We start from the raw sequence: 15,184 nt of genomic DNA on the forward strand, positions 1-15,184 counted from the left end.
TTTTATATTAACACACAATTAGATTCTAACAATGTGATACAATTTTACTACAGTTTGAACAATATTACTTTTATACAATATTTATACACATCTTATTCAAGACTTAATGAAATTCTAAAAATTTGAAATTTTTCTAATATTGGATAGGAAGTTCTAAATATAAAATAGTATTATTATTTATTAGTTTAATCATATACATCTATCTAAAATTGTGATTAGAATTATAATTAGATTTTTTAGTATAGATACAGTTTAAGTATATGCAGTACTATGAACAAAAAAAGTATTATAAATGAATCATTATACTAATGTTTTCTATAATATATTGATTAATATTTTCGATAATGAAATAGATAAAAATCCTAACTCTTCTATCATAAATAAAATATTTTACAAGCAGACTTTATATATACATATAGAATAATAGATATATAATCTTTAGTATTTAATATTTATGATTTAGAGAACTACAAACTCTCTGCATGTATCTCTTTGGCACATGAATTCACTTTTACTTAATTTTAAACATTTCTTATAACTACAAAAAAATATAAATTTATTTCTAGATCAATATTTATTTTGAATTAATATTTTTTAATATATGCTCAACAGAGTAAATATTATATTTTTCTAATTTTATATAATTTCTTAATATTATAATATTGCTACATAGAAAATAAATAATACATGACAATAATTCATCAACTATTTTTTTTAGGTAGATCTATACATTTTAATAACTTAAATATTTATATATGCTATATATGCCACATATTATTTTCCACTCTATTATTTATATTATTCTTTTTTTTTAAATTAAAGATAAATTTGTACTTTTTTCTTTGGTTTAATAAAGATAGCAAACTAATATTTTTATGGAAGTACAGAAGTTAAAGAACATATTACTTCCAATCTTAATATTCTTACTCTCATTTATAATTTAATTTGCAGAATTATAAAATGATGATTTTTGATAGATTAATTATTATTATTAGTTCAAAAATATTTTTATTCTATAAGTGACTCATTTCTGAAATGAGCAATAGTATATAATTGTATAAAAACATTAATTTTTCATATTTATGGGCATATTTACAAAATGTTATGTTATATTTAAAACACTTTTAATACTCCTGCTACATCAGAAGGCATGCAGTAAATGAATAAATAAGTAAATAAATATATATGTATATATAACAAATGTACAAAACTTTTCCATACAATACATCATTTTTGTGGATTATATTAATAATTTTACTTGATTTTGCCACAATAATTTTTATACATCATTATGATGCTATTTTAACTGTTTAGCATTTTCGTGTATTATTTTTTATCTATTTGTAAATATATACATGTTCTAAATACATGTTTCTTTAAAATCTAACATGTACAACAGAAGGAACATTATCTAAAGTATGATAGTTGTACATCCAAATCTTAGATATACCAATATCACAGTGACACAAAAGCATAAATTAGTTTGTTACTTACTCTGATTAAACATTGTTATTAACTGTATTTTGCAGAAAAAGGATATGCTTTCCAGCGCCAATACCATCCCATTTCAATTTGATTAAATCCAGTTGTAAATAAAGATAATCCAATAAAAAAGATAGCATGCACCAATGCCCATAGTTGAAATATTGGAGAAACAATTAATAACAGTATTGTCGTGCCTGTAAATATTTATTATATTAGGAAATAAATCAACACATTTATATTTATAATTAAAATAGAGAATTTATATGAAATAATATAAAATTAATATTAAGGAAGAGAATATGTGGAAAAATGAATCTTTATTGTAAATTTAATGAAATGAAGAGTATTTTAGTCAATAATTTATCTATTTACCAGTTAATATACTCCAGAAGCTGAATGCAGCTTGTAATGGTAACATCTTTGCTGTTGGCCATATTTCAGTAGGAAAACTTTTCTTTTCATAAAAATTTTTTAATATTTCTTCTTTGTTGGACCATCTATCTTCTAACCATTTTCTTAACATCAATTCATGTGTAGGTATATCAGAAGATGGTATTCGTTTAATATAAAAATGCACTTCATGTGGTAATTGACCCCTAATTAAATCAATTTCAGATTGTGGAACATAATCAGGATAAGCTATTGTTAAGTCATAAACTGCATCAAAATAATTTGCTTTCTGAAGGTGTTGTACTAAATAACTAAATCCTGTAGTTTTTGGATGTAATGTATATGTATATTGAGGTAGTTGATGTTGTAAAGCATATTTATCAGACTTCTCTTTACTAGTTTTTGTTAAATCTGTACCCTCTGGAAATATAAGTAATTGTGTACGTCTTCTTAGTGCTACCAGATAGTCCAGAGTACGTAATAGTCGGCCTTTATCTTCTTCCCAACGACGTGTTATATAAAGGAAGCCATTCATTTGCATTATCCATCCTACCAAACATATTTATATATTTGTATATATTTTTATATAGCAATATAATTTATATTATAACATTTACAATGATTTATTTTTATTCACCTGGTCCTGGGATATGTCTTATTGGATCTTTTAAAATAAATTTCAATCTATGACAAGCTATATCAGGCATACAAGCTTGATACATCGCAGCCCATAAAAAGTTCCAGTCTACTCGTGTTCTGTGATTCATTACAAGTATAGCTGATTCATTAGGAGAAATGTGATCTCCTGATACACAGATTTTTACACCAAATATCTTTAAGAGTGCCTACAATAAATTTATCTAATATTCACCATGTAAAAAAAAGATTAATATTAAGAAATCAATACAATAAACTCACTGTGGGATAAAGTTCCCAACAAGAAAATAGCAAATCTCCACATTTTCGAAATTTTGGAGGACTGAATAGCAAAAGTGGTAAAAGTGGACAAGCAATAAATAAGAAACCAGCTACAATACTACCATACCAAAGAGCACAGTATAACGTACCACGCAGTAGTCCACGCATTACAGCCTGTAAATATAATTAAATAATATACAATCTAAGATCTTATTTTACTAAAGAATATAAAAAAAATATATTTTTTATTATTGTAATATTAATTTTAATAAATATCTCATAATAATAATATTATATTATTTGTTTTACTCCAAAAAAAAAAAAAGAAGAGAAAAAAAATACAATTGTTATACTTACTTTGACATATAAATTTTACAATTGAACTATTCTTCATAGGCATTGGATGTCAACTGCTTTCTTGTGAAATATCGTTTTTCTTAGGCTTCTCTACAACCTTATTACAAGGGCTTCACTGTACCACCCTCTCTTCTTTACCCAGTATGAACTGAGTTCTGGGATGCTGCTGGACCATTATTGATCTACTAAATACAGGGCTACAATCCCCAAAGAATAAGTTATAATGTGCTATTCTCTAACATAAGTAATTAAAAAATTTCTGGATATAAATATAATACTAGTAAAAAGCACAGTGGGTGTATGATTTAATTTTGTATTTTATATTATATGAAATCACTACAAATATGCAAAATATATTTGTGTAATACAATCATCATTAAATATATTTAAAAAATTCCCTATAAATCGATTTAATTTTTAATGTAGAATAAAAAATTGGTAAAAGTATATTTGTATATTTATGTGTACTATAAATCTGTTTAAATTATATATTAATGAAAAGTTATTAAAAAAGGAGAAAATAAAAGACAAAATTATTTCATCCAAGAAAAAATTATTACTTCGTATAAATCAAATATATTATATACATTATTGATCTTTATCTAATAAATTTGAAAAAGATATTCAAAAACTACAAAACCTAAAGTATTATAACACATTTCCCATAATTACACATAACTGATAAATTTACATATATTTTTGTACTAGAAAATATTAGCATGGTTGTAATAAAATGATCGTTTGATTTAATAAATCTATATAAAGAATTCAGATCTTGATTTCCTACATAAGGTGCAAACTTACATGAAGACAAAAAATAATCATATGAAAGTTCAAAAATTAATATATATACTTTAATATCATATATATATATTGTTTTTAAAGTATTAAATATTATATAAAAAAAACCATATTGATTATTACATTTCTCAGAATTATTATGTGATCATTTTTCCTACAATCCATTATTACTATGTTGTCATCTATATTCTACAGCAAGATAATTTTCACTTTTTTAGTATTCAGCTTTGATTGTTTCAGTAATAAAGCCATAATACTATTATTACTTCGATTTTTACATGTTCCACTATAAAATGTTATTATTATCAAATCTTATTTAATTCTTTTATAATCAAATTAGAAAATATTATTGGAAAATGTAGAATAAGCCGCTACACTTCAAATTCTTTTTTCAAAGATAACTTGAATATGTCTGCAAAAGTTTTTTTGCTTCAGCCTGTACATTCTGATCTTGTTTAGTTACAACCGGTTGTTGACAAATTTCATTTAACAAATAAATAGCCTTTTCATATTTACTTATAGCTATATAGGCTTTACTAAGAAATAAACGATTTTCTAGATGTGGTTCAGTTGCAAATTCTTCTGCTTGTTCAAAGCTTTCAATTGCCTCTTCATAGGAGGCATTTGGAGGCTCAGAAAAGAATGTTGTTGCTACCTGTTTGGAATATAATTTTGTAATAAATCGATTAATGATATTATAAGAACAAATATAATATATCAACATAAGATATCAACAAATTAATAACGCAAAAACATACTTTTCTTTCAAACCAAGTTAAATTAGATATTTCATATCTAAATCTACCAAGTAGATGATGTAGATCAGAATCTTTTGGGCGTAGTTTTAAAGCTATCATTACATGATTTTTAAAAACAGATCCATTTTTTATTTTTTCTGCCAATGGTAGATATTCCCCATGCAAACCTATAAGAATAGCATACCACTTATGAAGATCTGCATTCTCTACATTAATAAATTGTTCACAAGCTTCCAGTCCTGAAAAAATAAAATTGTAGATAAAGTCTTTATAGCTAGATTTGCTTATTCCTAAAATTAACAGTTTACAATTAATTACAGAATTACCTTTGCTAATAATTTTTTTTTTATGTTCTATATCAGAAAAATGATTCATATAATTGTAACAAGCTCTAGCAAATCTCCATATTACGTCTACATTATTTGGATGTAATTTGGTTAAATCTTGTAATTTATAATATGTGCCTTCTTCAATTCGTTCTTCTGTTTTTTCTTGTGCATCAATTTCCATAAGTTCTACTTCCAATAGGTTTATTGATTCTGATTCCCTGTATCACTAAATATATAATCTCTTCCTTTCATGATTTACATTTCTCTTTACTAATAATGTGTGTGTATGTATATGTGTGTGTTCACATTTGTATATAATTATTTATAATAACTATATTTATAAGTTCAATATAACTAATAAAAAATATTTAAATTAATAATAAAATTGTTTCTATACTATGGTATACATTGATTTTCCAGAACACATAATGATATAAGTAAATTGATATAAATTTATTAAAGATGAAATAATCTAATAATTTTAATATATGTCAAACCTTGGTTCAATATCGCCTGTAGCATCTTCAGTGTCTGAACAATCAAAAAATTCATCATCAGCAATGTCAGTCCCTGCTGTAGAAAATGTATCTACATCATTTTCAGTTGAAACATATGTATTATCATTAGAACTTAATGTATGTTTTCTATTTGCAGCTGCTGATCTCTTTTTCCTTTTTTGTTGTTGTCTAAGAAAAATTATATTTTATCATTAGTATTAAATATAATAGTACCTCTTTTTGTATGATTTTGAATTCCTGTAATAGAAAAATGTTACCTTAATGCTTCTAACTCTTCTTGCAACTCGGCGATTCTTTGATTAACAAGTTCAAGGTTATGATTCCGTACTTTGTATTGTCGTTTCTCAATAAATTGTTGATAGAGGAACATACCAGCCACGCTAATAACACCAACAGTAACTCCAATCGCAGCTGCAATTAGAGTGCTGCTTTCTAAGTTACTCATTATTCTACAATAATAAGAATAATATAGATTATACATTAATAAATTCTATAATAATTTATAAAAAATATTTATAAGACTATGATACCTTTTTTTATAAGCAGATGAAAAATTAATGTATCTGCATCAACCCTGAATTTCTTGTTTAGTCTTTGTATATTAGCCGTAGTATGCACTGCAAAAAGCATATTTACATTTTTTCTAATTTAATTTAAACAAAAAATAAGATTAACAAATAAAAATAATAAAAACATTTCTCATGCTGAATAAAATGAAATTAATGCTGAGTAAACAACTAAATAGTCTATAAAAAAAAGAAATGAATAAAGTTAATCAATTAATAAAATATAAATATTCTTTAATACTTGATAAACTTCTTATAAATAACTTGTAAAAAATTATAATAAATTATGGTTCCAATTGTTTATTATCGATATAATATAGATATATTATGATAGATTACAAAAATAAATACCACAGAAGTATGCATATTAGTATTAAAAAAATAAAAAAAAATACATATATATACTATATAAGTTTGCACAATTTAAAAATATTATAATATTACTTCGTGCTTTTATTTTTGCTGAGTTGTCACAAGTAAATATTCCATAAATGTTTAAAGTCCACGAATGTCGGCATGGCACTATTCACCGACAATTACCTGATAGAGAAGCTGCGATTAATAAACAAATTATGTAATTATTTATTCAAATAATGTAGAAATTATTAGTTTTTTATTACGTTTTATCAATTAAACTATTTTTATAAAAAGAATAGAATTTATTATTCTTTTTAAAAATGATTACACTAACTCACCATGTAAGTTCACACTGCACGAAGTTTTAGTATTATTTGTAAATCAAACTTGTGTTCTTTTTTATTATAATAAACAATGTGGTTATATTATCAAGATTTAAATTTACTAAACGAAATATTTATCAATTATACGACATTCACACATATAATACGAAACACAGATCTCAGTCTTCATAGTTCTTACTACCTCTTTATAAACATTGCTATCAGAAATCTACCAGTCCTGTTCTGTTTTGGAAAACGTACCATACCTAATATTTTTGACTCGGATAGTAGATATACACACATACACACAGCACACCAAATATACACACACATATATATTGTATCTACATAGTCTTCGAAATTAACTTTTATTTGTATATACTCTAATTGTATTAGATTGAAATTTGATTATGTCGCAAGAATATTACTTAGATTGATATTTATTCTTTCACTATAAAAATTATAACGAAGGAACATTTTTCAAAAATTGAAATATTTAATTTTTAAACATATAAAAAACATTTAACATTTACTAAAACATTTTTACATACAAATAGTGATTAAATATCAAACGTACTCACTTTGTTATTTATAACATTTAATATATATACAAATTTTCGACTAGTAATTAGTTAATAAATCTACAAAAATGACAAGCAGCGCCACTTGAACGTTATAATTATTCCGTAGTTAAAATTTTGACAGTTTCTAATTAAATCGTAAAGAACATATTAATGTTAATAATTTTTATCTAAATACATAGATTTATGTACACAAGTATAGAAATTGTAATTTCTTTCGTTGTATTTAAAATTTATATATTTATTTTATATCATATATTTTGATATAATAACAAAATATTCTTGTTATAAATGTAAAAATATGTCGGCAGGCGAAGTTATGAAAGAAGAACCTCAATTTATATTTCATACATATGCTTTATGCAAAGTAAAATTTAAAAAAAAAAAAAATTGTGTACCTTAAAGTTTTTTCATTTTTAATACGTTTGCAGTTTACGGATATGCCAGATGAAATAAAACAAGAGGCTATGGAAACATGTTCTACTGCCGCGGAAAAATATGCTGAGGACTATGAACAAGCGGCACGCATGATTAAAGAAAGTTTGGACAAAAGATTTGGCATGCCTTTTCAAGTCATTGTTGGAGAATCTTACGCTTGTGCTATAACACATCAAGAAAATACTTTATTATATATGTTCACGGGTGGGAATATTGCTATTCTTGTTTGGAGAACGGTTAGCCAATATAAATAAAATGATTTTTTGTTAAAGTTGTTCGTCATCTCTGTTTTATAATAGTTTTTGTCAACCACGATTAGAGAGGTAATTCTTGAACGATTTTGATAAAGATTTCATTTTAAAGATAAATGTTCTACAACTAAAAAAAAAAATTTTTTTTTTTTTTTTTTTTTTTTGAAATAATATCAAAAATGTTTTTTCGAGAATAGTTTATATATAAAAATAAAACTAAAAAATTGGAGAAAAACATCCTTTCTTTCAAGCAGCCTTCGTTTTCGACATTTCTCAAGATAAAAAAAGTTTTATATAGTGGCGCCGTTTGAAGTTTGCGGCAAAAGAAAAGAAGCTCTTACCCCACTACTGATTTTCATATAAATGCTAGAGTGAGTTTGGTTAGTTTCGTAAAGTACACGATTGGTTACTCGTCTGACTGTAGACCGATGTTCTCATTTTCTTTGGAAAGGTTCAAACGCAAGGAAACGTGTTTTACTATATTTACACGGAGAAGCTACGGTAATTTATTTTTATTTTGATAAGATTTCGACTGATGATTCTATAATAGAAATAAACAAATACGTATTTAGTCGTTCATATTAATGGATCTTAGAAATAAATTTCATAATTATTTAAACGATGTGTGTAATGTATACGAAGTACATAGAACTAATATTTAAATAGTAGTATATATTTATTTAAACATTACATAGCTAGTAACACGCTTTAGATGAAAAATAACTTCCATTTAATATCTGAACATAGTTAAATTATGACTTCCGAGTCGTAGATTACATTTAATATCAACAAAAACAATCGAACGAAACAGTGTTCCTTATTGTTTATATTTTGTTTCTATCGTTGAAGTCGCATACCCTACGAGCGAAAGGTAATAAACATAATTTTATATTTTGGATTTTGTAAACACTTTTAATTACACATAAATATATTTGTATCATATATAATGTAGAAACATTATAGATATTTCTTAATAATTATATACACAGGAAACCAATTACAATTTTAACTACAGTTTTATATATATATATACGTAAATATAAATCGTAAGTATTATATGATAACGTTATACTTTCATTGTATTTTTATTTTTGTAAATCTGTTATATCAAACAATAAATTGATGTTCTTCAAAATACGTTGTATATATTGTATAGATCGGAATTTTATTGCATTTTTGGTAATGCATTTTGTAAACGTTAAATTGTATACAATTTTTAATATAAATAATATTAGCATTCATAAGATTCACAAATCATACATACACATTAAACACATATCAAGAAAAATGATTTCTCTGATTTCTGAATAAATTAAATTATGCAGATTTCCAAATACATATTGCTAAATTACCAGCGCAATACATATATAATAAATGTTTCAATTGATACGTTATCTCGAATCCATAACCTTCTCCGACAACCGTATGCCAAGAAGCTCCAAATTTTTTATCCATCGTTTCTTTGATCATTCGAGAAACACTCTCATAATTATCGGCGTATTTTTCTGCAGCTGTCACGCATAGTTCCATTGCTTCTTGTTTCATCTCATCGGACATATCACATTTCTATAAACAAACGTATTTTAACATATTATAAACGTTTTCTGCATGTAATTAACATAGTACAAGAATTATAAAATAAAATAAAAAGATAGAAATTCTTAGAAAAACAATTATACAAATAAAAAACCTTGCCTGTGTACCAGGCAGAAGTTTGACTTATTGATCAAACGTCTCAAATTTCATTTCTCGTATAAATAGCGTATTTTACATATTGAACCATCATTACTCACTCTGCAGAGTGGATAAGTGTGTAGAATTTTGACAACGTCGTCTTTTTTCACTTCTGTCATTTTGAAAATTATTTAATACATTTAGAAACAACTCCACATAGAACGATACCCGATTTGTTACGAAATAGAATGGTTGCCATTTATCAGGCGTACGCATGCTTGTAAATTGAGTAAGCATTGTAGGAGGGGGAAATTGTTTTGGTCCTATCATTTTACGTCTAAAACTTCCTTCGATTATCTGCTAACATATTAAGTTTTATAGATTAGCTGTTCATATTTTTATTAATGATTTGTAGAGAATTTATATAATAATAAAATATTTGAAGATGGCATCACGATTTAGTGGCACTTTACAAATTACAAATTTAGATGATTTCATAACTCCATCACAGGTAAACGTTTGATAAAAGAAAGAAAAATAAATATTTATTTTAATTTTAGTAATATCTTTATATAGTTAGAATTGAAATTGTTTAGAGAAAGAAAATTGTTCAATGTGAATTTTTGTAGGAATGCATAAAGCCAGTTGAAATAAAAACATCTAAAAGCAAAACAGGTGCCAAAATAAAAATTGAAGAAGATGGAACTTATTATTCATTAAAAGAGGTATAATTATTTTTAATATAAATATTTCATTATAATTATCTGTAATTGTTTATAAATGATAACCTTATGTATTTACTATACTTGATAACTTATAGGATAATATTCCAGAAAAATTGGAAAAAGTTGAAATTACGTTAGCAGATTGTTTAGCATGTAGTGGATGTATTACTTCTGCTGAAAGCGTATTAGTTTCGCAACAATGTCCTGAGGATCTTTTAAGAGTTTTTCAAGAAAAAGTAGAACAGCAACAGGTAAATAATGCTATAAATTGTAAAACTTTATAAAGCAATTAATAGATTGTAAATGTATTTTTAATGTCAATTTTTTTATTAGAATGAGAAAAATGGATGTTCAACATTTATAGTAGTAAGTTTGTCTATTCAACCAATATTATCTATGGCACAACGTTATGAGTTAAAACCAGAACAAGCTTTACACAAGCTTGCTGGATACTTTTACAAGTTAGGAGCAGATATAGTTTTAGATATGAGTATTGCCGATGATTTTGCACTTCTAGAATCTGCAAAGGAGTTTGTTGAACGTTATAAAGTTACAAAAGAAGGCACTGAAAAACAATTACCAATGTTAGCATCTTCATGCCCAGGTATACTTTTTTTTAAGCATTTTGACTTTTTTTCAAATATAATTTTTCTTGAAAGGTAAAATATTTTGCTTATAGGTTGGGTATGTTATGCTGAGAAGACTCATGGTCATTTTATTTTACCATATATAAGTGTAACAAAATCACCACAACAAATTATGGGATCATTAGTTAAGTATCATTTAGCTGAAAATATGGGTCTTTCACCAGAACAAGTATATCATGTTACTGTTATGCCCTGTTATGATAAAAAATTAGAAGCCTCTAGAGAAGATTTTTATAATCATCAAAAGAGTACCAGAGATGTGGATTGTGTTATTACATCAAGTACGTCCTTTTTATATCATATATGCATAATAATTCTTGTTTATATCAAATTTATTTTTAGTTGAATTGGAGCAAATGCTGAATGAAAGTCATTTAACTTTGAATGATATAGAAGATGGAGAAATTAAGAAACCTTTTGGGTCATGCAGGGATAAAACAGATAATGATTTATGGAGTCATAAAGGATCTGGATCTGGTGGTTATGCAGATTTTATTTTTCATTATGCTGCAAAGCATTTGTTTGATGAAAATGATATAACATTAGAATTTAAACATCTAAGAAATCCTGATTTCCAAGAAGCAATTTTAGAAAAAAATGGAAAAGTTTTATTAAGATTTGCAATAGCAAATGGATTTAGGAATATACAAAACCTTGTCCAAAAATTAAAAAGAGGAAAATGTCCTTATGATTATGTGGAAGTTATGGCATGTCCTTGTGGTAAGTTTTAATGTATAATTTGAATGTTTTATTCATTTAAGAAATGTTTTAATACATTTAAATATTAGGATGTTTAAATGGCGGTGCACAAATAAGGTCTCAAGATAATATTCAACCTCGAGAACTTGCATTAAAACTTGAAGCCATGTATCATGATCTATCAATAAGTATACCTGAAGAAAATCTAGCTGTACATAAATTATATAAAACATGGTTGGGTGGAGAAAATACAGATAAAGCTACAGCTTATCTTCATACACAATATCATGAAATAGAAAAAATGAATACAGCTCTTGCAATTAAGTGGTAATGTATATTATTGCAAAAAAAAAAAATGTATGTATATATGTATATGTAACTGTTACTTTCACTAATACATGTACTGAAATATCATATATTCTCTTTTTTGCTTTCATTTAATATATAATAATAGATAATTACAATAATAAAATACATATGTAATGATTTAAATTAAAAAATGTATACACAAAGATATAAGAGAGTGAAAATATTATTTGATACAATAATATTATACTCTTTGTTAAATATTATGTTATTGTGTTATATACTAACCAATTAACAAATTAAACGCATTTTATTTTTAGAACTTGACAATGATTTAATAAATATATAGAACATATTTTAATATATAAAATAATTAATTTTCTTATTAACTAAAGATTTATTACAGCATTGTATATATACAAAAAGTTGCAGATATATGACTGTTTATTGAATTTACATAATAGTAAAATCACACTTTTTGAAGTGGACAGATTGTCTTCATTAAACACATTTCATTTCATAATATTATATACATTTATAAGTTAATAATAATTATATTATTTCAATTATATATAATCATAACATATGTAAATATACAATAATTATTAATAACTTATTATAATTATATATTTATTTGAGGCCATACTTTTATCTAGATAAAATATTTAAAAAAATGAAATATTAAATATCGTAATTTAATAACATAAATAACATTTAATTAATTCACAACTAAGGTTTTATTAACATTTTAAAAACTGTCCCTTTTTTTAAGCAATTTATATATATTTATATTTTTATATCAGTTGAGATAGTTATTTTGGTCTTTTTTACATACAATTGTCATACATTACTTTTTATCAAACATTAATTTCCATGTAAAATAAACTATAGTAAATGCAATTCAGTTATCTTGGCATCTGTAGAATAATTTTTTGTTATAGTTATGAAAGGATTAACTAATGCTGAAATTTTATTCTATGCTATTATTTCAGTTACATGAAGACAATTTTTAACCCATAAAATCTTTCAATTATCTTAGAACATAGAAAAAAATTTATTTGTATAAATGTGCAAAATTAAAAACAATACACACAGTGTTAGCTAATAATATATATATAATATAAATAATAATATAAATATCAAATATTCATTTTAGCATATACGACAACAAATGATAAATAAATAACCTTTCATCAATAACAAAAATTCTCTAATGCATCTTTGGAAAAATATAGTACTTTTTATATATAATCATAATTTAAGAGCAGCATAAATTACAAATTTTTAGCACAAATAGTTCTTTTGAACTTTTATCAAGTGCATCACGTACAAGCTTTAATAATACTCAGTGTGTTATTAATTAGAAATTCAAATTATATGTCCAACAATTTCAGTGTATTAAGATATTTGTGTAAATAGAGTCAGAACTACTACCTTGTAGAGTTCTGTGCAAAACATTTATTAACTCTAACTATTTTTTCTTCTGATAAGTCTCCTTATAGTTCGAAAAATCCATTGATCATTTGCCTTAATTCCATCCTTCATAAATTATATTCCATAATAATATCACATTTTTTAATGTTGAGTAAAAATTATCTAGTATTTTTATTACATATTAATTCTTCATTTTCATTCATTTCTTTAGATTCTGATTTTTTTAAATCTATATCTGATGGATAACCATCTTCAATATACCTGATTGAATCATGATCAGTATTATTATCTTCTTTAATTTCATATGGCTCCATTAACCATCCTTGATTACTATCTATTTCTTTAGAGACAACAAGAAATAATTCCTTTTCCTTACTGTCTATTTGGTCCTTTAGATATATAAGTAATTCATTATCCTGTATACAATAATAATATTTCATAATTAACAAAAATATAAAAATATGATCTCTCATTCATTTCTTATCATTTTATATTTTATAGAAGCAAATGTAATTCCTAAAACTCACTTTTCCTATAAGTTGTGGTGTATCTAACTTTGAATCTAAATTATAAAAGGCACCATGAATTTTTTTCAAGGCAATCCAGTGGCGCCTTTTCAATGGGAGTAACACAAAACCCAATTTATATTCTGTTGGAACATTTAATATAAAACCTTCAATTTTGTCAAGGCAAAGACACTTTGGATCCCTGTAAATGTATATGACATATAGAATTGTTAACATTGTTAATAATATTAATAAGATTTTGAAAGAGTAAAAGATATTAAGTAAAGACTATTGCAATCAATATTTACTTGCGTTTATCAAACCAAACTGCTTCACGGCCTCTTCGTTGTAATGCAGCCATAATAACATTAATGTCGTAATTTCCAAGTCCTAGTAAAGATTTGTGAGGATTAATCCACATTGCAGGACTTAAGCTATAGCAAATTTGATCTAATTCTTGCTTATTAAAACCCCTTTCTTGAAATAAATTATTTAATGCATGTAGAGCACAAAGCTCTTTTACCTATAATCGAAAGTAATTAATAATATTACTAAATAATTATTTCTAATGTTGTGCCAAAAATATATTTACTTGTCTTTCATGATAAATAGATCCAGTCATATCACTTCCTGTATTTGCCACCATCGTAACTACATAATTCCGTTGATATACCACGAGGAAATTTTATTAAGTCTTATAATATAAATGAAAAATTAATCAATTGAATACCACCGATGGATTATTTATTTATAACCTCTGTACATTTGACAGTTCTGTAAAGTATTTACGTATATAGTAGAATATTATACTTCGTTTATTTTCATTGGGTATCTTTTAAATAGTGATATATATAATTCGGATCGCGTAATATTGTGATAATATTCTTTCCTGATTGGGTAACTTCGTTGACGTGAAAGAACGATCCAATCTTTTTTGTTATATAATTTCATCTCACTCTCATGACAATAATCGTAAAATATATAATGTAATTACGTACTTTTTATATTTCAAGTAATATAAATTTATTGATATTTTTTCTTTATTATAAGATTAAGATAATTAAAAATTTTTTATTAATAAAAAATAAAAATAGGGAAAACACATTTGGTACATTGATGTG

General features: G+C 24.9%; 6 protein-coding genes across 14 annotated transcripts; 2 read left to right on the plus strand and 4 right to left on the minus strand.

The window, feature by feature from the left end:
* Positions 1 to 38: 38 nt before the first annotated feature.
* LOC127065104 (lysocardiolipin acyltransferase 1-like) lies at positions 39 to 3,532 on the minus strand. Of its 4 annotated transcripts, none has more exons than XM_050997017.1 (6): positions 3,151 to 3,532; positions 2,943 to 2,967; positions 2,794 to 2,854; positions 2,513 to 2,720; positions 1,858 to 2,424; positions 39 to 1,679 (listed from the first exon to the last, which is right to left on the minus strand). In XM_050997017.1, the coding sequence occupies exons 1-6, from the start codon at positions 3,191 to 3,193 to the stop codon at positions 1,513 to 1,515; spliced, it is 1,071 nt and encodes a 356-aa protein (XP_050852974.1). In that variant the 5' UTR covers positions 3,194 to 3,532; the 3' UTR covers positions 39 to 1,512. The 4 variants fall into 4 exon arrangements, with proteins under 4 accessions (XP_050852974.1, XP_050852973.1, XP_050852972.1 ...); XM_050997016.1 differs by having other exon boundaries at positions 39 to 1,133; positions 1,495 to 1,679; positions 2,794 to 2,967; positions 3,151 to 3,519; XM_050997015.1 differs by having other exon boundaries at positions 39 to 1,136; positions 1,495 to 1,679; positions 2,794 to 2,967; positions 3,151 to 3,518.
* Positions 3,533 to 3,723: 191 nt separating this feature from the next.
* On the minus strand, positions 3,724 to 7,037 carry LOC127065106 (regulator of microtubule dynamics protein 1-like). Of its 3 annotated transcripts, none has more exons than XM_050997023.1 (8): positions 6,818 to 7,036; positions 6,567 to 6,662; positions 6,087 to 6,173; positions 5,814 to 6,005; positions 5,536 to 5,724; positions 5,036 to 5,256; positions 4,710 to 4,948; positions 3,725 to 4,606 (listed from the first exon to the last, which is right to left on the minus strand). In XM_050997023.1, exons 4-8 carry the CDS (start codon positions 5,999 to 6,001, stop codon positions 4,343 to 4,345), a joined length of 1,101 nt encoding a protein of 366 aa, XP_050852980.1. In that variant the 5' UTR covers positions 6,002 to 6,005; positions 6,087 to 6,173; positions 6,567 to 6,662; positions 6,818 to 7,036; the 3' UTR covers positions 3,725 to 4,342. The 3 variants fall into 3 exon arrangements, with proteins under 3 accessions (XP_050852981.1, XP_050852980.1, XP_050852979.1); XM_050997022.1 differs by having other exon boundaries at positions 6,567 to 6,674; XM_050997024.1 differs by lacking the exon at positions 6,567 to 6,662 and having other exon boundaries at positions 3,724 to 4,606; positions 6,818 to 7,037.
* On the plus strand, positions 6,628 to 8,092 carry LOC127065123 (dynein axonemal light chain 4-like). 2 transcript variants are annotated; one of them, XR_007781949.1, is made up of 2 exons: positions 6,628 to 6,696; positions 7,815 to 8,092. XR_007781949.1 is itself a non-coding variant. In XM_050997051.1 (2 exons), exons 1-2 carry the CDS (start codon positions 7,685 to 7,687, stop codon positions 8,073 to 8,075), a joined length of 327 nt encoding a protein of 108 aa, XP_050853008.1. In that variant the 5' UTR covers positions 7,545 to 7,684; the 3' UTR covers positions 8,076 to 8,092. The 2 variants fall into 2 exon arrangements, 1 of the variants encoding a protein (XP_050853008.1); XM_050997051.1 differs by lacking the exon at positions 6,628 to 6,696 and adding an exon at positions 7,545 to 7,750.
* A 652-nt stretch (positions 8,093 to 8,744) lies between these two features.
* LOC127065406 (dynein axonemal light chain 4-like) lies at positions 8,745 to 10,005 on the minus strand. The gene is made up of 2 exons (XM_050997689.1): positions 9,866 to 10,005; positions 8,745 to 9,638 (listed from the first exon to the last, which is right to left on the minus strand). Exons 1-2 carry the CDS (start codon positions 9,923 to 9,925, stop codon positions 9,390 to 9,392), a joined length of 309 nt encoding a protein of 102 aa, XP_050853646.1. The 5' UTR covers positions 9,926 to 10,005; the 3' UTR covers positions 8,745 to 9,389.
* A 42-nt stretch (positions 10,006 to 10,047) lies between these two features.
* LOC127065402 (probable cytosolic Fe-S cluster assembly factor AGAP009023) lies at positions 10,048 to 12,231 on the plus strand. 2 transcript variants are annotated; one of them, XM_050997682.1, is made up of 7 exons: positions 10,048 to 10,257; positions 10,376 to 10,471; positions 10,567 to 10,722; positions 10,805 to 11,075; positions 11,151 to 11,399; positions 11,461 to 11,838; positions 11,907 to 12,231. In XM_050997682.1, the coding sequence occupies exons 1-7, from the start codon at positions 10,192 to 10,194 to the stop codon at positions 12,146 to 12,148; spliced, it is 1,458 nt and encodes a 485-aa protein (XP_050853639.1). In that variant the 5' UTR covers positions 10,048 to 10,191; the 3' UTR covers positions 12,149 to 12,231. The 2 variants fall into 2 exon arrangements, with proteins under 2 accessions (XP_050853639.1, XP_050853640.1); XM_050997683.1 differs by lacking the exons at positions 10,048 to 10,257; positions 10,376 to 10,471 and having other exon boundaries at positions 10,573 to 10,722; positions 10,805 to 10,837; positions 10,989 to 11,075.
* Positions 12,232 to 12,434: 203 nt separating this feature from the next.
* LOC127065403 (josephin-2) lies at positions 12,435 to 14,996 on the minus strand. Of its 2 annotated transcripts, XM_050997686.1 has the most exons (5): positions 14,656 to 14,996; positions 14,372 to 14,586; positions 14,085 to 14,265; positions 13,819 to 13,973; positions 12,435 to 13,719 (listed from the first exon to the last, which is right to left on the minus strand). In XM_050997686.1, the coding sequence occupies exons 1-5, from the start codon at positions 14,707 to 14,709 to the stop codon at positions 13,716 to 13,718; spliced, it is 609 nt and encodes a 202-aa protein (XP_050853643.1). In that variant the 5' UTR covers positions 14,710 to 14,996; the 3' UTR covers positions 12,435 to 13,715. The 2 variants fall into 2 exon arrangements, with proteins under 2 accessions (XP_050853643.1, XP_050853641.1); XM_050997684.1 differs by having other exon boundaries at positions 12,439 to 13,973.
* Between the last annotated feature and the right edge of the window lie 188 nt (positions 14,997 to 15,184).

Source organism: Vespula vulgaris, chromosome 7 (assembly GCF_905475345.1).
Source record: "Vespula vulgaris chromosome 7, iyVesVulg1.1, whole genome shotgun sequence".
Classification (NCBI taxonomy): Eukaryota; Metazoa; Arthropoda; class Insecta; order Hymenoptera; family Vespidae; genus Vespula; species Vespula vulgaris.